Raw genomic sequence first — 25,852 nt, 5'->3', positions numbered from 1 at the left:
GGGGTAGTGGGGGCTTCAAGAGCCACATAATGTGTGTGAAAGAGCCACTTGTGGTTCCCGAGCCACAGTTTGGCCACCCCTGGTCTACATTCTGAGTTAACAGGGCATCTTCAAAATCAACAATGGTGGGAAGTATAATAGGGATGGCGATGATTTAATTGCTACTCCTTGCAGGAAATAAGAACTATCCATGGTAAATAGAGATGCCTGTCCCCCAGCCAGATCCAAGTTGGGAAACTCCTGGAGATTTGAGGATGGAGCCTGGGGAGGAGTGGGGCACAGTGCCATAAAGTCAGGAAACTCCTGGAGATTTGAGGATGGGGCCTGGGGAGGAGTAGGGCACAATGCCATAAAGCCCATCCTCCAAAGCAGCCATTTTCTCCAGGGGAACTGATCTCTGTAGTGTGGAGACGAGCTGTAATTCCGGGGGATCCCTAGCGCGGTCAATTGGGAGAAGGGGCAGTGTAATTCCAAATTTCTAATCCTTCCCTCCCGCAGCCTCTTAAATTATCCACCTTTGAGCCACCGGGGGGCGCTGGCGTCCCACCTCAACGTGCCAGTCTTCCCCTCCGTCTTGCAGAATCTCCGGGTTGTGCAAACGTGCAATGGATGCTGCCGTGGCTGCGCCTGCAGTTCTTCCACGATGGGTGAGTGCGAAAGGCTTTCTGCGTGGCTGGCTTAGGGGGGCTTTCGCTGTAGTCTGGCATCCCTGAACAGCCGCCTGTGTGTGCGTGTGGAGGAGGGGGTCCTCCAGGTAGAGATCATCGGCCTTCCCCGCACCTCTGCGGCCCTGAGCAAAAGAAGCGGCAGAAAGCCGTCCATTGGGAGACACGGGAAAGTGGAAGAGCCAGTTGTGAAGCCGGCTCCCCGCCGGCCCTGGGAACCTGCGGGACGCGGCGCGGCAGGGAAGGGGAGAGATCAACGCCTATGCTTGGGAAAGGCGTCGGGGGGGACGGAGCAAAGAGGCGGGGGGCTTCTGCGGCAAACGCTTCCCTTCCCTCCCGGGTTAGTTTCCTGATGTGGCATCCAGAGAGCGAGTCCAGCCTCGGTGTTTGCGGTTGCAACGTGTTCCTGTTGGATTTGGGTGTGAAGCGGCGAGGGAGCATGCCGGCGCCGAAGGAGGGAAGTGCCGGAGGACAGGGAGGCGTTTCAAAGGCACGGAAAACCACTTGCTCTCCGGGGCTCGTCGACGAGGGAGAAGGAAGCCTTTTGCCTTCTCGCCTTGCTTTCGCGTCCCCGAAGCCTCTGGCTGCCCCCTGTTGGAAGCAGGAAGCTGGGTTAGATGGCTCTCTGTTCTGACCTAGCCGGGCTCGTGTTGCGTTTTCTGATCCGACTTCTTTCTCGCCTTAACTTGGGCGCGGAGGTTCCGCCTTGCGCTCCTGTGGGTTGTCATCGTCCCCCCTCCCCTGGAAGTGGAACCTTCATTCAAGGTGCCCCCCCTTCCCTCTAGTTGTGCTCTGTGTCAATCTTTTTCTCTCAGATGGGGAAATATGGATATGATGCTTATAGGACAGGGGTAGCCATTAGTGTTCCCCCTAAGCGTAGAATTTCTGCTCACAAGACTGCAGCTTAGAGGGAACATTAGTGGCCATACTATGCCTCGGGAGCCACATGTGGCTCTTTCACACATATTGTGTGGCTCTCAAAGTCCCCACCGCCCCATTGGCTGACTCGGAGAAGGCATTTCTCTCTTTAAATCGCTTCTTCAATCCAAACCAGCTGGCAGCTTGGAGAGTGCATTTAAAGTTGCTTTCTTTCCACCTTTACTTCCCCCTCCCTTTCTATTTGCCTGCCTGGCTGCCTGCCTACTCCCAAACATCCAACATTTATTCTATGTGGCTCTTACATTAAGCAAGTTTGACCACCCCTGTTATAGGATTTTTTAAAAGTCTGTATTGGAAACCAGAATTTAAATCAGAAATGGGATAACTAAAAAAAAAGACAAAACAAAGTTGTTGGATTGTCTTGTAAAGCCCAGAACTTTTCCTGCTTCTGGGATCCTCTTTTCCCACAGCATCTATGAATGTAAACAACAAATCAAATACAAAAATACAAATTGTTCATCCTTTAATGACGCACTAGTTTCAATATTGACATACAGCACAATTAGAGGAAGAGGGGGACCTTCAGTGAAGGTTCCACTTCCAGGGGAGGGGGGACTTGATGACAAACCATGGTGGGGGGGCAGTGGGAGGGCTTCTAGTGTCCTGGCCCCACTGATGGACCTCCTGATGGCATCTGGGGTGGGTGGGTTTGGCCACTATGTGGCACAGAGTGTTGGACTGAATGGGCCATTGGCCTGATCCAACTTCTCTTATGTTCTATTGCAAAAGTTTTCATGGAACAAAGTCAAATTATGAGGTCATCAAAAGAATTTATAACTGAGGACCCTGCCCCATTAAGAGAGCAGAGACTGTTGACAGGCTTAACCATGGTCTGTAATTTCTTTGTGCCAACCTTGACCTGTCTCAGGGCAATTGCTTGAGGTTAGATCAGTTGCCCCTCCCCTCTCCTGCCTGATTTCTGTTCCTAACTTGCATGGATGACTAGAGATTCCCCTCCTGAAGAAGAAGAAAACAAGAGAAATTGTGCTGTCCAGTACAGGTGAGAGGGAATGCTTTCCTTTAAAAATGGGAAATCTTTACAGAACAGAGTGGAATTAACACTCCCTTTTAGAAGGAATTGTTATTAAAATTCTGTTCAAAGGCCATCAATTTTTATCTGTCCTGCTTTCAAGGAGCTGAGAATAACACACATGGCTCTTCCTCATTTTATCTTTTATAACTGCCCTGTGGAGGCAGTTAGGGTGAGAGAGAGAGTGACTGGGCCGGGGTCAGCCAGATTGCATTGCTGTCTTTGTAACTTACTAAGAATTGAGGCAGATCATGAGAGAGAAGGCAGGAAGGGATGTGCCAGTGGTTGGCTGTCAGGGCCCTTTGTTTTATGCCGAAGGTAATGCTGAGCTCCACTTCGGGATCAGGAAGAACTGTAGAGTTGGAAGGGACCTCCAGGGTTATCTAGTCCAACCCCCTGCTAAGTGCAGAAAATCCGTGACCAGGATCCCTGGCCAAACTGGCCTGGAAAAAATCTACTTCCTGACCCCAAAGTGGCAAACAGCATTTCCCTGGGTGTGTAAGAAGGGGCCATGAGAACTCAGCACTCGTGCAACCCTTCCTGCCCTCCTTCTCGTGATCTGCCTAAGTTTCTTCCAAGCCAGATTGGTCAGGGGTCCTGAATGTGTTTTGCCTTCCTCTGGGCACACAGCAGGGGGTCACTGGGTGTGTGTGTGTGTTTTGGAGGGGGGGGGGGCAGCTGTGAATTTCCTGCATTGTGCAGGGGGCAGACTAAATGGCTCTTGGGATCCTTTCCAGCTGTATGTTTCATGACTGAATCATGATTTGAACAACTGTCTCATCCTGTATTATACTATCAGTGAGTTAGTTGTTAAATTTATTGATTCCACCCACCCACTTTCTCCAGGGAGTGCAGAGTCTTTTCTTTTATCCTTCCAACAGTCTTGTGAGATAAGTTAAGCAGAGAGATGATAACACAGTATGCTTTGTGGCTGATGAGGGGTTTGAAAGGAATAGTCTCTCAGTAGTGTGGGACAGAACATTATGCTATTGACAGTGGTTGCACGTGTATAGGTAGTCCCCTGTGCAAGCACCAAGTCGTTACCGACCCATGGAGTGACATCACATCATGACGTTTTCTTGGCAGACTTTTTAATGGGGTGGTTTGCCATTGCCTTCCTCAGTCATCGACACTTTCCCCCCAGCAAGCTGGGTCCTAATTTTACCAACCTTGGAAGGATGGAAGGCTGAGTCAACCTTGAGCCGGCTACTAGAACTGAGCTTCCGCCGGGATCGAACTCATGTCATGAGCGGAGCTTGGACTGTGATACTGCAACTTACCACTCTGCGCCATCTAGAGAGTTGCAATTCCAGATCTCCAGGACTGCCGTACTGCAGTTTACCACTCTGCACCATGGGGCTCCTTGGTTGCATGTGAGATTAGCACTAATAAAGTATGTTAGAACTCTGGGGAGAGCTCTGGTTTCCCCATTTTAGAGTGAATGGATCCCTATAGGACATTTACCCATATGTCAGAGAGTCACCGTGCTGTTTCTTTCCTGTGTTTCCAGTTGCTGGTAGGGGCATGGCAAAATTCTTTCTGACAAGGGGGTGTGATTATACAGAGAGATGACCCAGGCTAGCCTGATCTTGTCAGATCTCAGAAGCTAAGCAGGGCTGGGCCTGCTTGGTACTTGGATGGGAGGCCACCGAGGAAGTCCTAGGTTGCTCCTCAGAGGCAGGGAGTGGCAAACCGCCTCTGCCAGTCTCTTCGACTTAGAATCATAGAGTTGGAAGAGACCTCCAGGGTCATCTAGTCCAACCCCCTACACAATGCAGGAAACTCACAAACACCTCCCCCTAAATTCACAGGATCTTCATTGCTGTCAGATGGCCATCTAGCCTCTGTTTAAAAACCTCCAAGGAAGGAGAGCCCACCACCTCCTGAGGAAGCCTGTTCCACTGAGGAATCGCTCTAACGGTCAGGAAGTTCTTCCTAATGTTGAGCCGGAAACTCTTTTAATTTCAGCCCGTTGGTTCTGGTCCTTCCTTCCGGGACCACAGAAAACAATTCCACACCATCCTCTATATGACAGCCCTTCAAGTACTTTAAGATGGTGATCATATCACCTCTCAGCTGCCTCCTCTCCAGGCTAAACATGCCTAGCTTCTTCACAGTGCTTTACATACACACCGTCCGATGTTTTGTTGCCCAGTCTGAGATATTGTTCTTTGGACTAATCAGTAGTCACTTTAAATCTGCCTGCTTCTCCTCGTACTCTCAGATGCCTTTGCAAAGAGCCAGGCAAATTAAAAAACCAACCAACCACCCCACACTAGCATGCAGAGTTTCCTTTTCTGGTTTATTTATTTTTCGGGGAACCTATTCCAGCTTTCCAACCATACTGCTCCTGACTGACCAAGCAATTTGTTTTTTAAGCAGGTCTGGCAAAAAGCCATCGGTGCAGCTCAGCCCCACCTCCCCCACCCCATGACATGGCACATCCTGTTTGTTTGCCTCCTACATAGAGAAGTTCTTCCTCTGGCCATGCCAGACTCTGTTCCTGAGAAAGGAGAACTCACTTTCTGAAGGACAAGCAGATGAAGGAGAGGGCACAGAGGTCCTCTGCCATTCCTGCAAGGGTCTTTCTCAGGCTAATACGACCTGGGGGCAGTGTTTCCTCTAAGCTGAGTTAGTGCGAGCTAGCTCACAGTTTTTTAACCTCCACAGAGGGAGCAGTGCCTGGAGGAGGGTGATATTAAGGCTAAAGCCTTTGGCTTCACATTAATTGAGAGCTCAGAAGAAGAAGAAGACCGTAGATTTATACCCCGCTCTTCTCTCTGAGTCATTCTCAGAGCGGCTTACAATCTCCTTCTTCCTCCACAACAGACACCCTGTGAGGTAAGTGGGGCTGAGAGAGCTCTCCCAGAAGCTGCCTTTCAAGAACAACTCTTGCAAGAGGTATGACTGACCCAAGGCCATTCCAGCAGCTGCAAGTGGAGGAGTGGGGAATCAAACCCGTTTCGCCCAGATAAGAGTCTACACACTTAACTACTACACCAAACTGGCTCTGGGTGTGTGTCCTCTCACACTTGGACAAGACTTGATTGTGTGATAAGATGGCTGGACTCCGACCTGTTTGAGTTGCTGCTGACTCCAAAAGATGATGAACAGAATGGAAAATACATTGGTGAGGAAACTGGAGTTGGCAACCCCACTTCCCTAAGTTGTTTTGTTTCTCTTTAGCACTTTTCCCAAAGTCTTTCAGGGAGCTCAGGTTTATGCCTCTGTCGTGAGAACTCTCTGTTTGAGACCAGGTGGACAACAACCTTGTAAGAGAGCTGGATTCGAGTCCTGGAGCACCATCAAGCCCAGCAAGATTTCCCGGGAATAAGCTTTCGAGAGTCACAGCTCCCTTCATCAGCTGCAAAAGGAGCTTGGATTCGATGCCTTAGAAATCTTGTTTCTGTCTAAAGTGCTATTGGACTTGAATCTAGCTCTTACACTGTAGACTAGGAGTGGCCAAACTGTGGCTTGGGAGCCACATGTGGCTCTTTCACACATATTGTGTAGCTCTCAAAGCCCTCATTGCCCCATTGGCTGGCTTAGAGAAGGCATTTCTCTCTTTAAATCACTTCTCCAAGCCAAGCCAGCATTTAAAGTTTAATGCATTTAAAGTTAAAGTTGCTTTCTTTCCACATCTCCCTCCCCCTCCTATCTATTTTCCTTTCTTCCATCCATCCATCCATCTGATGTTTATTCTGTGTGGCTCTTAGGTTAAGCAAGTTTGGCTACCCCTGCTGTAGACCAACATGGCTCCCCTCTGAAGCTGCCTTGTAATAGAGCTTTGTATTGAGACTGGGGTTTGAGTCATTACTCTGCCATGCAGCTTGCTGGGTGACTAAGGAGGTCGCACTCTCTCAGCCTAACCTTCCTGATAGAGCCGTTGTGAGAATAAACAGAGGAGATGGGATACCATGTATGCCACCCTGAGCTCTTAGGAGGAAAGGACAGGATAAAAATATAGCCCATTTCAGTCTTTACCTGTGATAAGCAATTGCTTGTCTGTTCTACTATGACCTTCCCTCCAATTGGTGGAGCCGGCGGCAGATCACACCTCATGAAATGTATTTGGGTGGCGGAGAAATCGTTATTTTCTGAGGAACTGGCAGGGCTGCCCCCGAGAACCTCTCGAACAGTTGACAAGTTGCAGGACGTTTTTGAACCCGTCGACCTTTTAATCTCTGGGGAAAGAACACTCTGAGTTTAATCCCCTTGAATAACCGCATGTGCGGCCACACCTTCGTTTCTTTCCTTGAGCAGCAAAGTAAACTCACACTGAACTCCTCAAGAGAGGAACAGGCCTGGTGAGCGTGGCAATTATGAGAACACATGAAACCAACATGTAGCCGTGTTCCTTAGCACACAGTTGTGAAAGGCAGGATGACAACAACCGGAGCAACAGCTGTAGCCAGATCTGACTCATGGTTTGACTCCTGAGCAGTCATTTCCTATAATTCTGTTAACTCGGGCTTGATTTTGTGCTCCATCTTCTTTTTATGATCTCTTGCTAGGGCTGACTCTTAATGATGCCCAAAGCTACTGTGAAGCTTATAGTAACTGGAGATGACTTTGGCTACTGCCCAAGAAGAAACCAAGGCATTGTGGAGTGTTTCCTGGCAGGCGCTGTTTCCAATGTGTCCCTTCTGGTCAATGGCAGTGCTGTCTCTGACGCAGTACAACTGGCAAGGAGGTGAGAATCCCCATTATAATCACTATTTACGTCCAAACCACCCCTCTCCCAACCATGAAAGCGGCAACCCCAGGCCAACCACAGAAGACTCAGGCATCTACCTCCTGGGGAGACTCAAAATATATGGATTTTGTGAATTAACAGGGAGGGGGAGGGAATGAATTTTCCTGAGAACTGTGTGTGCTTCTGAAGGCCAGCAGTTGAGATTTACATAAAGGGGGTATGGGAGAAATTGTCCTGATAAAGCCTTTGGAAAATTACAGAATGCTGGAGTGGGTGGTTTAGGGGCTGGAACCTGAGCAGGGTGGGATTTGGGGAGGGGAGGGACCTCATCAGGGTATACTGCCATGTAGCTGTTTCTGCAAGGGGACTGAGGTTGATTGTCTGGAGATCAGTTGTAATAGTGGGAGATCTAGTGGGAGATCCTGGCTCCACTGATGAACCTCCTGATGGCCACTGATCCAACAAGGCTTCTCTTATGTTCTTCGCTGGATTTCCAAATCACCCCCCCCCCACACACACAATTCTTTGTGGGCCCCCCTTTTTCCTCATTTATGCCATTATTAGTTTCACAAATCCAAATATATGAAAACAATAAAGTGAGTTGTGTTTTTTGGTGGAAAGTGTCATCGAGTCACAGCTAATGCATGGGGACCCTGCAGGGTTTTTAAGGCCTGGTCACCGCATCCTCAAAAAGGATATTATAGCATTGGAAAAAGTCCAGAAAAGGGCAACTAGAATGATTAAAGGGTTGGAACACTTTCCCTATGAAGAAAGGTTAAAACGCTTGGGGCTCTTTAGCTTGGAGAAACGTCGACTGCGGGGTGACATGATACAAGAACTCATGGGCATTCAATGAAATTGCTGAGCAGTCAGGTAAAAACCGATAAAAGGAAGTACTTCTTCACCCAAAGGGTGATTAACATGTGGAATTCACTGCCACAGGAGGTGGCAGCGGCTACAAGCATAGACAGCTTCAAGAGGGGGCTAGATAAAAATATGGAGCAGAGGTCCATCAGTGGCTATTAGCCACAGTGTGCATATATATCTGTGTGTGTGTGTGTGTGTATATATATATATAATTTTTTTGGCCACTGTGTGACACAAAGTGTTGGACTGGATGGGCCATTGGCCTGATCCAACATGGCTTCTCTTATGTTCTTAAGGCATGAGACAAACAGCAGAGGTTTGCCATTCCCTGCCCCTGCATAAGAACTGAGGACTTCCTTGGTGGTCTCCCATCCAAGTACTAACCAGGGCTGACCCTGCTTAGCTTCTGAGACTGGATGAGATTAAGTCTAGCCTGGGCTATCCAGGTCAGAATGTTCGGTTCGTTAGGGCCCAATAAATTAATACCAGGCTTGGCTAGGAAAACAGGGAACCAAGGGATTAATTTTTTTACTGACAACATGTGGAAACCAAAGTAAGTGCCTTTTCATATCTATGTTTTTTACATCTACCATCTCTCTGGTTGGTCCAGCTATTGTATGAAGCCATGGTTTAATTTGTTAGTAAGAACCCTGTCCCCCACATTCAGTGTGTTTGTAGTTCCTCACCATAAAATTTCCAGCTACAAATAGGGTTGCCAAGTCCAATTCAAGAAATATCTGGGGACTTTGGGGGTGGAGCCAGGAGCCGTTGGGGGTGGAGCCAAGTTCAAGGCTGTGACAAGCATCATTGAGCTCCAAAGGGAGTTCTGGCCATCACATTTAAAGGGACGGCACACCTTTTCAATTCCTTCCTTCATAGGAAATAATGAAGGATAGGGGCACCTTCTTTTGGGGCTCATAGAATTGGACCCCCTGGTCCAATCTTTTTGAAACTTGGGGGGGGTATTTTGGGGAGAGGCACTAGATGCTATACTGAAAATTTGGTGCCTCTACCCCAAAAAACAGCCCCCCCCCCCAGAGCCCCAGATACCCGCAGATCAATTCTCCATGATTTTCTATGGGAATAAATCTCCATAGGGAATAACAGAGTTCCCAGCAGACATTTCCCTCCCCTCCCCCCGCTTTCTGACGACCCTGAAGCGGGGGGAGGGTCTCCAAACGGGGGGATCCCCTGCCCCCACCTGGGGATTGGCAACCCTAGCTACAAACATGTTGCTTTTTGCAGCTGAACCGCAGACCAGGGGATTCTATCACAGTGCCTAACATCAGACAAACTTTGACCTGGATGGCCCAGGTTAGCCCCATCTCGTCAGATCTCAGAACCTAAGCAGGATGGATCTGGTTAGTATTTTAATTGGAGATGACCAAGGAAATTCGGGGTCACCACACAGAGGCAGGAAATGGCAAACCACCTCTTAATGTGACTTGATGGCACTTTCCACCTCCACCAACATCACAGGTAGTTTGGAAGAACTGCCATCGCACGCATCTCAAATTCTTAGAATCCTCTTCTGAGTTTTCGTCAGCTCCCTGTTCTGATCGTTAATGCTTCCTGAAGAACAAGTTACGTGACTACACCCAGGGGTGGCATTCTAGCAGGAGCTCTTTTGCATATTAGGCCACACACCCCTGAGGTAGCCAATCCTCCAAGAGCTTAAAGGCTCTTTTTTGTAAGCCCTTGGAGGATTATCAAAGATTTCTGGTTTTCACGGCTGGTAACATCATTAGGGTTTGTAGAATCTTTCGGGCTCAAGTGCCATGTTTAGTAGAGAAAGTTTTTCTTCCAGACGTTTCGTTCTCAGCTGTGGAGAACATCGTCAGTGGCGTTGCAGCCGGAGCAGGCGCTCTGACCTTCTTGGCTGCTGTGCATTGAGTGACTCACTCAATGCACAGCAGCCAAGAAGGTCAGAGCGCCTGCTCCGGCTGCAACGCCACTGATGATGTTCTCCACAGCTGAGAACGAAGTGTCTGGTCTCACTCAATGCACAGCAGCCAAGAAGGTCAGAGCGCCTGCTCCGGCTGCAACGCTACTGAGGATGTTCTCCACAGCTGAGAACGAAACGTCTGGAAGAAAAACTTTCTCCAGTAGAACACAGCACTTGAGCCCGAAAGATTCTACAAACCCTTACCTTGGAGGATTGGCTACATCAGGGGTATTTGAAGATTTGAAGATTTGAAGCTGTCGGACTCTATATGTGAGTGGATTTTGAATTTTTTGTCAGGTCGTTCACAAAGGGTTAAAATGGATGGATATATTTCCTCCGTGAAGATCTTAAATACTGGCACCCCTCAGGGATGTGTCTTGAGTCCACTTCTTTTCACTATTTACACATCTGATTGTGTTTCCAGCAGTCTGAGTAACAAAATCATTAAGTATGCAGATGATACAACGTTGGTAGGGCTCATCTCTGAGGATGATGAGTCTGCGTACAGGAGGGAAGTTCAACAGCTGTCCCTTTGGTGTAAAGTAAATAATCTTATTTTAAATATAAATAAGACGAAGGAAATTATAGTGGATTACAGGAAGAGTAGTTTGGACACCCAGCCGTTGTTTATTGATGGTGTTATGGTAGAACAGGTGACAGAATGGAAGTTTCTGGGAATTACCATGAAACAGGATCTAACATGGGGGGCAAATACTTTAGCTCTAGAGAAAAAGGCCCAGCAACGACTATACTACTTAAGACTCTTAAGATCACTACAACTGTCAGGGAGTCTGCTGGTTGCCTTTTATCGTAGTTCCATTGAGAGCATTTTATCTTATTGCCTCTGCGCGTGGTTTGGGAGCTGCACGGAAGCAGAGAGAAGGGTGCTCCAAAGAGTGACGAGAAGAGCACAAAAGATTTGTGGATGTTCTCTCCCCTCATTGGTGGATCTGTATAATATGGCATGTAAAAGGAAGATACAAATGATCCTAAGGGACCATACACATCTGGGCCATTTGCTTTTTGAGATCTTACCGTCAGGTAGACGATATAGAGTGTTGAAGGCTAGGACAAACAGATTTAAGGACAGTTTCTATCCAAGTGCTGTGGTTAGGTTAAATGCAGGGTTATGAAGGCTTATCTGTTTTAGATGTATTTAATGGTTTAAATGGTTTTAATGGTTTTATGAATGTTTAATGGTTTTATGAATGTTTATTTAATGGTTTAAATGGTTTTAATGGTTTTATGAATGTTTATCCGTTTTAGATGTATTTAAATGGTTTTAATGGTTTAAATGGTTTAATGGTTTCAGATGTATTTAAATGGTTTATGAATATGTGTGTTTGATGTGTTGGTATGTTTGTGGAAGAGCACCTCATTTCGTTGCTCTCTTTTTGTTGAGAACAATGACAATAAATTCATCTATCTATCTATCTAATATGCAAAGGAGCTCCTGCTAGAATTCCACCCCTGGCTACACCTGTCATGCAAGCAGCCTTCTTACATGCATGTAAGGAAGCAGGACACAACCTTTCTTTTCTCAAGCTAGGCAAATGATTGAACAAAAAGAAAACCCTGTGGTCAGAGAGGGTGGTGAGAAATGTACTTCTTGGAATGTCCACTCCATTGAATCAAGCAACGTTAAGAATGAAATGAAGGTTTGGTTTTTGTGCATTTGTAAATTATGACCAGACAAATACTATTTTTAAGATTTATTTCGCACCCCGTTTTTCTCCCCAATGGGGACCCAAAAAGTGGCTTATCTAATTCTCCTCTCCTCCATTTTATCCTCTCAAAAATCCTGTGAGGTAGGTTAAAAGAAGATGTTGGATTTATACCCCGCCTGTTACTCTGAATCTCAGAGTCTCAGAGCAGCTCACAATCTCCTTTACTGTCCTCCCCCAGAACAGACACCCTGTAAGGTAGGTGGGGCTGAGAGAGCTCTCTCAGGTGCTGCTCTTTCAAGGACAGCTCTGTGAAAGCTATGGCTGACCCAAGGCCATTCCAGCAGCTGCAAGTGGGGGAGAGGGGAATCAGACCTGGTTCTCCCAGATAAGAGTCCACACAGTTAACCACTACACAAACTGGCTCTCAAGAGTGTGACTGTCATACATGACACTGGACTTGAGTGACTGAAACTCATGTCCAGGTGTGTTACATGACCCTAAAAAGTGGTCACGTGGTTATAAGGTAGTCATTGTGAGAATACAAAGGGAAGAACCAAAAAGCCCTGAAATTCTCGAAAGAAGCCTAACAGGAAGACATGATGGCTTTGGCATGTAAATGATTGTTTAGGGCTGGACTCAAAGATTGCCCTGTGTAGAAGATGCCATTTCACAACTTTATGGCATTATGTTAGCTTTGCCATCCAGGAAATAACATTCAGAAGTGAGTGTGGTTACATGTGGGTGGAGGTACGTTCTTTCAAGGGCACTTCACACAATTGCTGCAATCTGAAGCACTCCTAGCAGGGAGCAAGGTCACATGTGAAACAAATGATGCAAGCCTCTTTGGGTCCCCATCGGGAAGAAAAGCCGGATATAAATGAAGTAAATAAAGACAAATATGCACAGGAGAATTTCTGTTTCAAACAACATTTATGTGAGGTTCACCCAACAACTAAAATTTGCTTTTCGTTAAAAGCAGGGCTATTTTTTTTTTTAAAAGCAGGAACACACAGGAATGCAGTTCCGGCTGGCTTGGTGGCGGGGTGTGGCCTAATATGCAAATAAATTTCTGCTGGGCTTTTTCTACAAAAAAAACCCCTGGTGAAAAGGAAGGTTAATTTTGGAAATCAAACATGGAGAGATGCTTGGTTCAAAAGAGCCTGATGGCGTGGAGACTGCGCAGGGTTAGTTCAGGCATCTATTCTGTCTTCCAGACAATCATTTGGAACAGTCATGAAAGCGCTGCATTCTGACGTGCTCCTTCTACTACCCTTCCCCCCTTGCTATCTGCAATGGCTTCTTTCCTTCCCTATTGCTTAGCAAGCCAGCATTTGTCATTAGAACGAACTGGACAAAATGGCAGTTGTATTTGCCAGTTCACACACTGTGGTAAATGACTGTTTACCAAGAAATAGGAAGCAATGACTGTGTCAGGTGGAAGGTAAAGCCAGGGAACCACAAACAGTTGGCATTTATTGCTCAAACTTTGCGGGGAGAAAATAGAACTGAGTATATAAGTGACACTTATTTGAACATGAACATATGAAGCTGCCTTATACTGAATCAGACCCTCAGTCCATCAAAGTCAGTATTGTCTTCTCAGACTGGCAGCGGCTCTCCAGGGTCTCAAGCTGAGGATTTTCATGCCTATTTGCCTGGACCCTTTTTTGGAGATGCCAGGGATTGAACCTGGGACTTTCTGCTTACCAAGCAGATGCTCTACCACTGAGCCGCCGTCCCTCCCCTATTTCTGTTTCATTATTCCCATAGTGCTAGGGAATAATGGAAACTAGGCCCATAGTGCTGCATTTTTTTTAAATTCTAGCGTGGGGGGCATTTTAATCAGCTGCAACCAAAATAGCAGAGTCACCTTAAAGAGTTTCAGTTTGTTCAGATGATGGCTTTGGCTCACAAAATCTTATGCCACAGTAAATATGTGAGCTTTTTATAGGAGCTATATGACCCTTTGCTACATAAAAAATATGCCATCCATTCACCCCTTTACAGATGTGCCATGGAAGTGTTTAAGCCCTAAGTATCGGCTTCTCTCATCAGAATTCCCGAGTTTTTTTGCTTTGTTGTGATCAAAGCCACCTGACCTAATTTCTGATGATGTACTCATCTGTGTTTGGAAACTAGGCCATTTGACTGGAGCTTGAAATGGCTTCTCTAAATCCAGGTCAGAGTATTTTTACCAGCAGCTTCACTGTCTGTTCTATCATCAGAACAAAGTTGGAGTTCAATAGCGCCTTTAAGACCAACGAAGTTTTATTGACAATGTAAACCTCTGTGTTCTAAAGTGTGCTTTAAAGTGTGATGAAGTATGCTTTAGCACACAAAAGTTTACATTCTCAATAAAACTTTGCTGGTCTTAAAAGTGCTACTGAACTCCAAACTTTGTTCTATTGCTTCAGACCAACACAGCTGCCCACCTGGATGTATTCTATCATCAGTTCTAGGCAATCTCAAGAACACAGACCTTCTGCAACTTTCCATTCTTATCTTTGGAATGGAATGCAAGTGTTTGTTTTTCTTTTAAAGTGTGTTGGAGCATCTGGTAATGGTTTCCTGAGAAAATAAGTCCAGTGACAATCTTTGCAACCTATTTTCTTTTTAACACCTGACAGTTTGCAGTTCCACTAACAGGTATGCCTGCAGGTAATCCCTTTGAATGGAAGATCGTCCTTTGGCAGAAGGATCTTCAGGTCCATTCACTTTGTATTAGAGCAGGGATCCCCAACCCCCTGTCCACTGTCCTGGTCCGTGGCCTGTTAGCAACCAGGCCGTAAGTTGTATAATTATTTCATTATATATTACAATGTAGTAGTAATAATAATAAGACGACGACATTGGATTTATATCCTGCTCTCCACTCCAAATTTCAGAGTCTCAGTGGCTCACAACCTCCTTTCCTTTCCTCCCCCACAACAGATAACCTGTGAGTGGGTGGGGCTGAGAGAGCTCTCACAGAAGCTGCCCTTTCAAGGACAACTCTGCCAGAGCTATGGCTGACCCAAGATCATTCCAGCAGCTGCAAGTGGAGAAGTGGGGAATCAAACACGGTTCTCCCAAATAAAGAGTCCGCACACTTAACCACCACACCAAACTAATAGAAATAAAGTGCACAATTGTATCATCTCAAAACCATTCCCCCTCCTAATGTATCCTAAGGGTCCACGCAGTGCATTGCCTGCCAATTCACATATTGCTACTGCTGAGGTCTGTTTTGAATTGCTGATAACGTATTGCTGGTCAGTTGTGTTTTTGTAGGATAACTGTTAACCCAAGGGAGTGTTGCGCTTCTACCTTTTAAATCAGGGGAAGGCAGGTGGCTGCAGAGTGAATGAATACAGCATACAAAAGGCACAGTAGAAAATTCAGTGAGCCTTGGTATGGGAGTTGGGATATTACAAGATCCCTGTTTTTGTCTACAAAACCCTGGAGGGTATGCTGTGCTTCCCAGAAGGTTTAAGATCCAGTGAACTTTTCATGGCCAAAGATCCAACAAAATCCTCCTAAATCCATCTCACTGTGTTGTTTATTGGTGAAAGTAGGAGGTCAGAAGTTAATGGGTGTTTTAAAATATTTATTCTCTAGGTACCACATTCCAATAGGACTCCATGCCAACCTTTCTGAAGGCTCACCTGTTTGCCCAGCACTGAAAGAGGAATCCTCGCTACTCAACAAAGAAGGGTTCTTCCATGGAAAGATGGGGATCAGGACGGTGTTAGCGGAAGGTCTCCTTAAGATGTCTGAGGTGGGAGGAAGAAATATATATATTCAGCCCAGTCATCCTTTCCAGACTGCTGGAGGGAGACACTATGTTTGGTTTACTGTGTGCTCTAGCTGAGGGTGGGAAAGTAGCTGGGAAGTAGGCAAGATGGCAACCAGTATCATAGGCCAGAGATGGGCAGACATATTGCAAGTTATAGAGCAGGGGTGGCCAAAATGTGGCTCAGGAGCCACATGTGGCTCTTTCACACATATTGGGTGGCTTTCAAAGCCCTCACTGCCCCATCAGCCAGCTTGGAGAAGGCATTTCTCCCTTTAAATCACATTTCCAAGCCAAGCCAGCTGGCAGCTTGGAGAATGCTTTTAAAGTTAAAGTTATTTTCTTTCCACCTCTCCCCCTCCCTCCCTCCCTCATCTGACATTCATGTCTTGCAGCTCTCAAACATCTGATGTTTATTCTGTGTGGCTCTTATATTAAGCAAGTTTGGCCACCTCTGTTATAGAGGAAGGACTTCCTCTAGCAATAAACTGCCCAGACTGAAAGAAATGAAGTTATTTGCTTGCCTGCCTGCCTGCCTCCCCCAGTAGCAGCAGATTGGATCTTTAGCCTCAGCTGATGTCAAGCCAGGGGGATCACAAGTTGCTGGTAAAAAGTGCTGTCAAGTCACAACTGACTTATGGTGACCCTGTAAGGTTTTCAAGGCAAGAGACAAATGGCCTCTACATTGCAGCCCTGGACTCCTTGGGTGGCCTCCTGTCCAAGTACTTCCTTCCGGGGCTGACCCTGCTCAGCTTCCGAGATCTGATGAGATCAGGTCCAAGCTCATGGGTCATGAGGTCAGAAAAGGGAGGGGGTAATGGTAAAAAAAAATTGTATTAAAGCAATTAAACTTTCTGCCACTTTGGGTACCTTGTTAGTTAAGGTAGCAAATGGGGTAAAAAAAATTGGTCCAAAGGTGCCCTTTCTGCTTATGGAGGGACTATTCTAGACATTGTGCTAGAGCATTGTGTGAAATAAGTGAAGCTGGATCCCAATATGTTTTTTCCACTCGCCCATGAGAACAGCCATAGGAGCTGCTTATCCTATCAGAGTCATAATTCTGAGCCTACTTTTGCATACACATCTGCAGGAAAGTGGCAGTTACTTACCTTTCGGTCATGCTTCTTTGGATCCAGACCAGCATTCAATAAACCAGGCTACCCCACGATGAAGGAGCTCCCTCCCTTTGTTACAGGGCTGGGGCTAGGGGTTGGCATAGCCAGGCACTTGCCAAGCACACTCCAGCAGGGGCCAAGAGCTCACACCTCCTCCTCAGTGCTGCTGCCTCGCTCACCCTCTCCCTCTGGCTGGTGGGAGGGGAAGCGGATGAGCGCTGGCAATCCAAGGAAAGGCTCCTTGTGCTGTCTTGCCTTCTGGCTTCATCACTGCCAACTTCTTGGTGAGGGGTGGTGGCACAGAGGAGGAGTCCCAGCATTGCAGAAGGGCCACTTGCAGACGTTTGATAAGCTGTGGCGGACAAAGCCAGTGAGCATCTTTTAATTCACCCTGCCCCCCCACAATCTTACATTGGATATCATCTTAATGCCAAGGTGGACACCAGATTACAACCGCCAAGAGATGTTCTACCTCTTTCCTGATTTTCCCTCCACGATTTGGGAAGTAGACATCCAGTATAATAATTATTGGACCAGATCTAAGGAGTCTTGTGTGCGGATGCTATTTTCCAACTTATGCTAGCCGGGAGACTCATTCTGGGTTTGCGGCAGCTAAATATGAGTGATTTACAGACGTCAACCTAATATTCATATTGTATGTTTGAACAGGGATTCTCATCACAACTCTTGTTTAATAACAAAGTTACATCTAAGGAAGATTCAAGTGTATTATCCAGAAGCTTGCATTTTACCATCTTGTGTACATGGTATTCAGTGTTTTAATATTTTGTGGTGTCACACACACACCCTTTTTTGGTAGTGATTGTGCCAGCTTTGCCGCCCAGGAGGCTATGCTTGGAAGCAAAAGCTGTTACTCACCAATGTAGATAGGGGTGGAGAGAAGTTCTTTAAAGGGCATCTTATGCCAACATTGCAATTCAAAGCACACATAACAGCAGCTGTAAGGGGACGGGTGCTGAGAGCATTCAGTCTGTGAACTTCCCAAAATGTGGGACCAGCATAACTCTCACATGCCAGACTGAGGGAGCCAGCTAAAGAATGCTCTTGCCTTCAGTGGGAAAAGCCAGTCCAAAACAAATGCCAGAAATAAACACATGAGCACCTTCCAAATGTTTGTGGGTAGAAATGGTTGTTTGCATAGATCCATTCACAGAAATGCCACTGTTTCCCAGCATTCCTTCTTTTTCTTAGGTGAAGCAGGAACTGATAGCGCAAGTGGAATTGTTCTGTGAACTCACAGGCCATGTGCCTCATCACATGGATGGACACCAGCATGTCCATGTTCTTCCAGGTAAGGGTGTCTCTGCATTTGCCTACCTGGACTTCCTTTTGCTCTTAGTGATGTTCACAGCTTTGCTCACCTTGTTTATTTTCCAGGATAATTTTTTAACTCAAAAGAAGTATCATCCTTCTGCCTTTTAAATGCGGGGAACCTGTAGCCGTTTCTTTAAAAATCCACACATCTGGTTTGGCCATGCCTCTCTCTCAGGCAGGGAGAAGTATTGCAAAGCCTGCTGCCCATCGATAATTTTTAGCAGGGCACTCTCATCTTGAGATCTTCTGCTTGCAAAGCACAGCCTCTGCCACTGAGCCACCCCTGGGATTTAAGCTACTTGTTTATAGACAGACAGGCTGGTATGGTTTCCTGTTGCTACTGCAGCACCTAATACAGAGCAGCTGTAACACGGCTGCCACACAGCAGGTTTCCCTGTTTTTTAGAAAGCAATTTAGAAGCATTATAGCAATATACCGTTATAACAAAATATGTATCTGTTTCTCTGAATTATCAGTTATAATCTTGTAAAAAGTCTCTATTCCCTTTCCTTGCAGAGATACATCTTCTCCTTTATATATCTGCTGAGCTTTTTTAGTAGGAAAAGCCCAGCCAGAACTCATTTGCATATTTGGTCACTCCCCGTGATGTCACCATTGTTTTGCACAGGGCTTTTTGTAGAAAAAACCCAACAGGAACCTATTTGCATAGTGAGCCACACCCCCTGACACCAAGCCAGCCAGAACTGCGTTCCTGCTCATAAAAAGCCCTGTATATCTGTAATGAAAAGGGATAGAGACTTACTTTTTAAAAATGAAAGCTGAGAATTCATGGGATCTGATGCAGATATTGCTTTAACGGTATAGTGATGTAACACTCAGTATTCAAACACTGATTTTTTTTTTTTAAAAAAAAAAACACCCCAGTCACGGGGAGAGAAAATGGCCATTGTGGGGAAAATCCAAACTTTCCCATCTCTGTAGTTGCTTGTCCAGTATTTTCTGCTATCTTTCTCAAAACTTTGGAACAAAGCAAGTTTGAGAGAGATTGGAGAAAAGCCAGGGAAGCCCTGGGTGGTGTAAAAATGCACCATGATGCTGTGGAAAAACAGGATGGGAGGACCCTGCTTCCCAACAGCACTGGACTTGAGGCAAATAACCCATTTGGCAATACCCAAGGTATGTTTGGAATGAAAGAAAGCCCTTTTTTCTTTTGTTCACTGGGGCTGACTTTCTGGAAACGTCCTCCCAGCTTCTTTTGGAAGCTGGTACAGCAAGGGATCCAAGGTTAAGACAAGGCCTAATAACAAAAATAATAATAATGGGCTTTCATAATATAAAACATTAGCACAACTTTAATACATAGTAAATAGTAAAAAATTTCCATTAAAACCAGATGCATTTCAGCCTAATGGCTTTCCTCAGTGGTACAAATATTACACACTGTAAAGTATAAAGAGACACTTCGGTGAGAAGGGCGGGATATAAGTCCATGAAATAAAATAAATAAATAAATAAATAAAATAATCAGTCCCAGTTTAAAATACATCAGCTCTGATCTGAGCCTAAAAAATACTTCACAAGAAGGACAATTTATTGATTAAATAAGTCCCTCTTCATTTTTGGACTATCTCAGGACCATTAAAAGTCATTTTTAAATTGGAAGGTAAGGTGTTGCTGTGCTCATGCCGATGCATACCCTCCCACCGGCCCTTGAGCATAAAGCTCAGCTGAGAAGTTCCGGCGACTGCTTGGCAGATAGTCCTTTGTTTCCTCCCCACAAATTAGGAATTTAGACAGTGATTAAGTTGCTGTTCAGAGCTGCAGTTCATGGAGAGGAAACAAACTCTGGTTTGCCCAAGTGCCTGCAATTCCGTTAGAGCTTGGTCAAAGGCTTCCTGAACCAAGAAGTTCTTAGCTGTGCTCTGTGAACTGGGGGGGGGGGGGGAGGTAATAGGAGTGTGCAAGCACAAGGTGTGTTTGTGTCCATTTCATCTCTGCCTGCAATAGGGACAATATTGGCCTATTTTACAGCCAGGGCTTTTGTAAGGAAGTGAAGTGCTTTGAAAACTTAAGGCATTAAGGCACTATCTAAATACTTGGTACTATTATTATGTATAATTGTCTTCCAGAGATCAGACATGTTTTTGCACAGGTACTAGAGGAATATGGAATCAGACATACGCGTGTCCCTATAGAACCAGACCTTCCTCATTGCAGCTGGATAGATCCACACTTAATGGACTTTTATCTGGGTGTGGAAAAGGATTCACTTGACACAGTGGATGTTTTCACAAAGCACGGAATAAGGTGAGGACCACATTATTTGGAAATACCTCTCATCCTCACCAGTTTTTGAACACCGCCCCCCCCCCCCCGCCAGATTGAACAGATTTGTCATTTTGATCAAAGCTGTTTGTCTGTCTCAGGGTGGAATGCTCTGCAGAGAAGAAAACATTATCCCTTTTGAGCCTGACCAGAGAACATTGCATTCTAGAAGATGGTTGGCTGTATTAGACATTTGGGACTATATTTCTATTGAAAATACATTGGATGAGCTCAGAGCTTGTCACTATTGGAGATATTTATATCCCACCTCTCAGAGTGGAGATTTTTGAGGCAGCCTCCAATAAAAAGAACACTAGACAATACATTCAACATCGTGAAAGAATCCAAAAAAGGCAACCCATAAACATATTGAGCTGTAGTAACTAGAAACTTGAGAGGGGTGGAGGGAATTCTCCCCAATTTTTAAAAAATCTCCTCCATGCATTTATTGGCTCAGATCCATGTGAGAATTTGTATTGCCATAAAGGAGGAAGAGGGTAGTTTTTATCATTCAGTTTCTGGGGTCACCCTGGCCCCCAAGCAGCATTTCTGGGGAAGTTGTGCAGTGTGGACTCAAATTCTGTTCCATCCATGTGAACCTTCCAGTGGATGCAAGCCACTGACTTTCAGATTTGCTGGGTAATGAATAACCATGATAGCCAAAAATCAGAAAATTGAGTCGACAATTGCAGACAATTACAGACTGACTTGGGGATGTGTGTACTGGAGCGATACAGTTACAAAATAGGCATTAGCAGGAATTATTGCAATGGTGGGTTCCTATTGTTAAAAATGGGAACAGTCATTGTCAGAGTCATCAGTTTGACGGGCATTTGTTTTCCTGCCTGGGAACACCTGGTTGTTAAAAAAAAAAAGTTTGAATTTCCAGCAAAAACGTGAATGTATACTTTAATTTTTATGGGCCATGTGGTGATTGGCTTACCTGACTTGGATTGTGGAGCAGCCAAAGAGGAGGCATAGGGGAAGGGGCTGAGTACCTGACCTCTTGCTGGGGGGCAGAGCTCTGCTGTGGATTGAAACAACCTCTTTCTCGCTTTCTCTTTGGAGGCTGAATAAAGCAGGAAGGGGCTGATTAGAAGAAAAATTGAACAGAAGATTGAATTCAGTGTAGCAACCAGATACTTAGTATTGTGACTTTAAAATTAAACAGCAAACATAAGATTTTAGGGTTTGTTGATAACAATTAAAGCCAGTTTGGTGTAGTAGTTAAGTGTGCGGACTCTTATCTGGGAGAACCGGGTTTGATTCCCCACTCCTTCACTTGCACCTGCTGGAATGGCCTTGGGTCAGTCATAGCTCTTGTAGGAGTTGTCCTTGAAAGGGTAGCTGCTGTAAGAGCTCTCGAAGCCCCACCTACCAAACAGGGTGTCTGTTGTGGGGGAAGAAGATATAGGAGATTGTAAGCCGCTCTGAGTCTCTGATTCAGAGAGACGGGCGAGGTATAAATCTGCAATTCTTCTTCTTCTTCTTCTAAACCCAAGCATTTCCCATTTCTATAGCTGATGTTTTACAGAGATAAACTAATATATATTTAACAGTTCCCAATAATTCAGGAGTGTGTGAGCTCTGTTAACTGAAACTTTGCAGCAGTTTATCCCTTAATGATATAAGAAAAACTAAATTCTGTAACCTGTTTAGTTGTACAGATTTGAATATATTTGCCTATTTTGCACAAATTGTTCTATATCTGCTTCTTAGGGAAGGGGAGAAATGTAGGATGCTGATGCTGATACACTCCAGTCCACTGAGGGCCCTACTCAGACCGCTTTTTAAGATTTCAGCAGCCACTGATCTACACATAGCATTCTTTTCACCCATATGGACTAGCATCTTGCTTTCTTAAAAAGAAAAAGATTCTGTTTCACATGCTGAAATTGGCACATAAGAACACAAAGTCCTGTTAGTAAAAGATTACTAAGTTTTTCCCCCATCTAGGGTAATCCTCAATTGGAAAACCAAGCAATACCACTTAAAGGCTTGGTAGCATTGGCTTTACTGTGATCTCAAAAACATTACCAATAAAGAAGAGAGGCCACAGCTCAATGGTAAACTGTCTGCTTGACATGTAGAAGAAGAAGAAGATGATATTGGATTTATATCCCGCCCTCCACTCTGAAGAGTCTCAGAGCGGCTCACAATCTCCTTTACCTCCCCCCCCCCCACAACAGACACCCTGTGAGGTAAATGAAGATATTGGATTTATATCCTGCCCTCCACTCTGAAGAGTCTCAGAGCGGCTCACAATCTCCTTTACCTTCCTCCCCCACAACAGACACCTTGTGAGGTGGGTGGGGCTGGAGAGGGCTCTCACAGCAGCTGCCCTTTCAAGGACAACTCCTATGAAAGATATGGCTGACCCAAGGCCATGCTAGCAGATGCAAGTGGAGGAGTGGGGAATCAAACCCGGTTCTCCCAGATAAGAGTCCGCACACGTAACCACTACACCAAACTGGCTCTCAGTTTCAATCCCCAGGTCTCAGTTTCAATTCCCAGCATCTCCAGTTAAAAGGGATCAAGTAGCAGGTGATGTGAAAGACCTCTGAGACATTGGTGAGTCACAGCTAGTCTCAGTGGACACTATTGACTTTGATGGACCAAGTTCTGATTTAGTAATAGGCAGATGCATGAGTGTATGTAATCTTGTCACAGAGATTACATGACACCATTTGTGAAGGAAGCAACTGCTTGCTCTATAAGTTTTCCAGCAGCAAACTTTTAAAATTGTCACCCTTTTTTACCTCACAGGTGGCCAGATATATATATAGGCTTGAGCACCATGGGGAAAAACATGTCTGCTAGCAACATCCTCAGAGCCATTGATAATGCTACTGCGGATTTCCTGGCAAAAACAGATTCCTCCATTCCTTCGAGCTCACCCTCATGCCCAGATCAAGAAGTCAGAACTGTAACCATTGAACTGATGACACATCCAGGATACCCCAGTGTTCCACCAGCTGGGGGCTGTGGCGAGGGACCAGATGATTTCTCTCAGTCATGGGAACGCTTACATGAACTTGAGACACTGAAGAACCCAGAGCTGCAGAGCCATTACAAAACAAGGGACATTCAGCTGTGTGCGTTTGAAAACCTTTAAATATGAATGGCTGCAGAATGTTTTTACTAGAGAGACAGGGCTGGATTCAGTGTGATACTAATTAAATGACAAGCGGAAGACCCCACACAAATGGAAGGCAGTGGTAACACCTGTAGAAGAATTTGCTATGATGGAGTGTGCTTCCATTCTGGTTGTTGTATCTCAGAGCTCCTCCTTACAAAAAAGGGGACTACAGGCTGTAATTCTGCAAGAAGAAATGTGAAAACATCAGCAGGATGGTCTGCATTAAAAGAAAACTATCCATAAAATGAAATATTTTAGAAGCAGGAAAGGAGGCGGAGAAACTGGGTGTGGTTTTCATGGATCTGTCATGTTGGACTTTCCTCTTGTGGGCACAGAAAATCCTGTTTTATGAGTTGGAGAATATCAAAACATTTGGTTTCTACAACCTTCAGATTGAATGGGAATTCTGACGTAAGGACAGAAGAGGCAGAGCTGTACACACATAGAAAAAGCAGAATTCTGTACCAAGATGACCCAGATTCCATGCCAATAAAAGCTGAATTCTACCCCCTGTAAAAGTTATGGACAGTTGTCTATGGTTCCTATGTGTCCTGTATTTGAAGCTGCCCTAGACAGGATCAGTATTGTCTTTGATCAACTGCAGTTCTCCAACTTCTTAAGCAGCAAAAAGGTCTTTTCCAGTTCCAACTATCTTAAGTATTTTTAACAGGAGATGTTGTTGACTGAATCAGGGACTTTCTGCCTGGCAAAGCATGTGCTTCACCACCAAAGCTAAGGTGCCTCCTTGAATACGTGAAACTGCTTTATATCAGGTCAGCCCATTGGTCCATCTGGCTCAGTACTGTGTACCCTAATTGGCAGCAAGCTCTTCAGGGTCACAGATAGCGAATGGTCTTTCCAGGTCCAGTTGTCTAAAATCATTTTCTGCTGGAAGTATCAGGCAGAGAACACAGGGCTTGTATGGACAAAAAGCACCCACTGCTGTGGAGCATAGCTCCCTGTACACTTTGCAAGCATTCATTATTGTATTGTGGGCATAAGGAAGTAGCACTTTTCATCCTATGAAGCAGCTTAGAGCCCAGTGTAGCTGAGATTGTCTCCTCGGTTGTATCCCATAATATTACCATATCATCATAATGTACTGTTACAGGAATATCACTGGTGTTATCAGTGATATCTTTGTGAAATGATGCTGAGGTAGCAAACTATGAGACCATAATGTAGATTTGGGGGGGGGGGGGGGAGGGAAGGTGGTAACATCCATTGGTTCATTCTGATGATGGTCTTTTATGAGAAATGTCCCCATCTTTCCATCCCTTTAGCCGAGATTATTATTTTAAATGGGATGATAGGTTGCAGAGCAACGTCCTGGCTCTGCCTCTCATCATGGAATGGCTGTTCAGGGTACCCACTCCTTGTTAAGTTTCTGCCTCCTCCCATCTCCTGCAGGTTGCCAAGCCAAGGTGTTTTTAAGATCATGGTAACACAAGTGCTACCAGACATGGTTTCCATAAAGTTTTTGGCCAAGTACTAGAGTATTGTCCCTGGTGCAATACTGTGACTTCCAGGTGTGAGGATGGACCCTCCCCCCTGTTTCTGCCTGCCAACCAGGTGAGCATCAGTGGGCGATGACCACAATCACCTGAAGGTCTCCTGCCCTAAGTGGGCTAATGGGAACCCTAAATAATTCTGCTGCATTATAGTTGGAAATTGAATATGTCAATCAGGAAGGCAGTACATTCTCCCCAATTGGATGGCTACTTCCCTAAACCTACAAGATTTGCTATGATTGTCCAGATTAATCTGCTTGGGGATAGTGAGAGTTGAGTTGAAGATTGGGTTCTAGCTGGGTCTTGCATAAAAGAAAATGGATTATACTCAGCATGTTTATTTGGCAGCACTTAGTACATTTCTGTAAGCACAAGGAATAGACTTTGTACCCACCTGTACTTGTTCTAAAGCTGTCTTCACAACCATGAAAACTAGAAACTTCTTAAATTGAAGCATGCACTCAGTGTCCACATTCTGTGCTTCTCCTGTGCCTTTGTGGAATATGCTGTAAGTCACCATAAAGGAGAAGAGAAGCGGTACATGCTCATCAGGATATACAATACCATCTTCAGTTTGAAGCCAGTTCAAACCTATACAGGAACACTGTGGAAGGTCATGGAAGTTGAATCCCTTAGCATTTACAGATCATTCACTTGTCTTCTATGCCGATTTTTAATCTTTGTTTTGTCCTTGCAGATGATTGCTTGCTAATCCAAAGCAGTGTTTTGATCCTGCTTCATTAGTCAGAGGACATGTACTATCCTTTTGCTTGGTCTCCTCTGGACTAACAGTATACTACAGAATCAAGTGGATGATCAAGTGAATAATGGTTGTGTTCACTGTAACTTGTGAATAGGGCTTCGTCCACTTTCTTAGGGCAGATG

The 25,852-nt window shown here is 45.3% G+C and overlaps 1 protein-coding gene across 1 annotated transcript; it reads left to right on the top strand.

The window, feature by feature from the left end:
• Positions 1–511: 511 nt before the first annotated feature.
• YDJC (YdjC chitooligosaccharide deacetylase homolog) lies at positions 512–23,967 on the top strand. The gene is made up of 6 exons (XM_060249952.1): positions 512–647; positions 7,149–7,327; positions 15,407–15,566; positions 17,909–18,008; positions 20,122–20,299; positions 23,084–23,967. The coding sequence occupies exons 2-6, from the start codon at positions 7,161–7,163 to the stop codon at positions 23,430–23,432; spliced, it is 954 nt and encodes a 317-aa protein (XP_060105935.1). The 5' UTR covers positions 512–647; positions 7,149–7,160; the 3' UTR covers positions 23,433–23,967.
• The last annotated feature ends 1,885 nt before the right edge of the window (positions 23,968–25,852 follow it).

The sequence above is a fragment of the Heteronotia binoei genome, chromosome 11, assembly GCF_032191835.1.
Source record: "Heteronotia binoei isolate CCM8104 ecotype False Entrance Well chromosome 11, APGP_CSIRO_Hbin_v1, whole genome shotgun sequence".
Lineage (NCBI taxonomy): Eukaryota > Metazoa > Chordata > Lepidosauria > Squamata > Gekkonidae > Heteronotia > Heteronotia binoei.
This window is presented reverse-complemented; position numbering and strand designations above follow the sequence as displayed.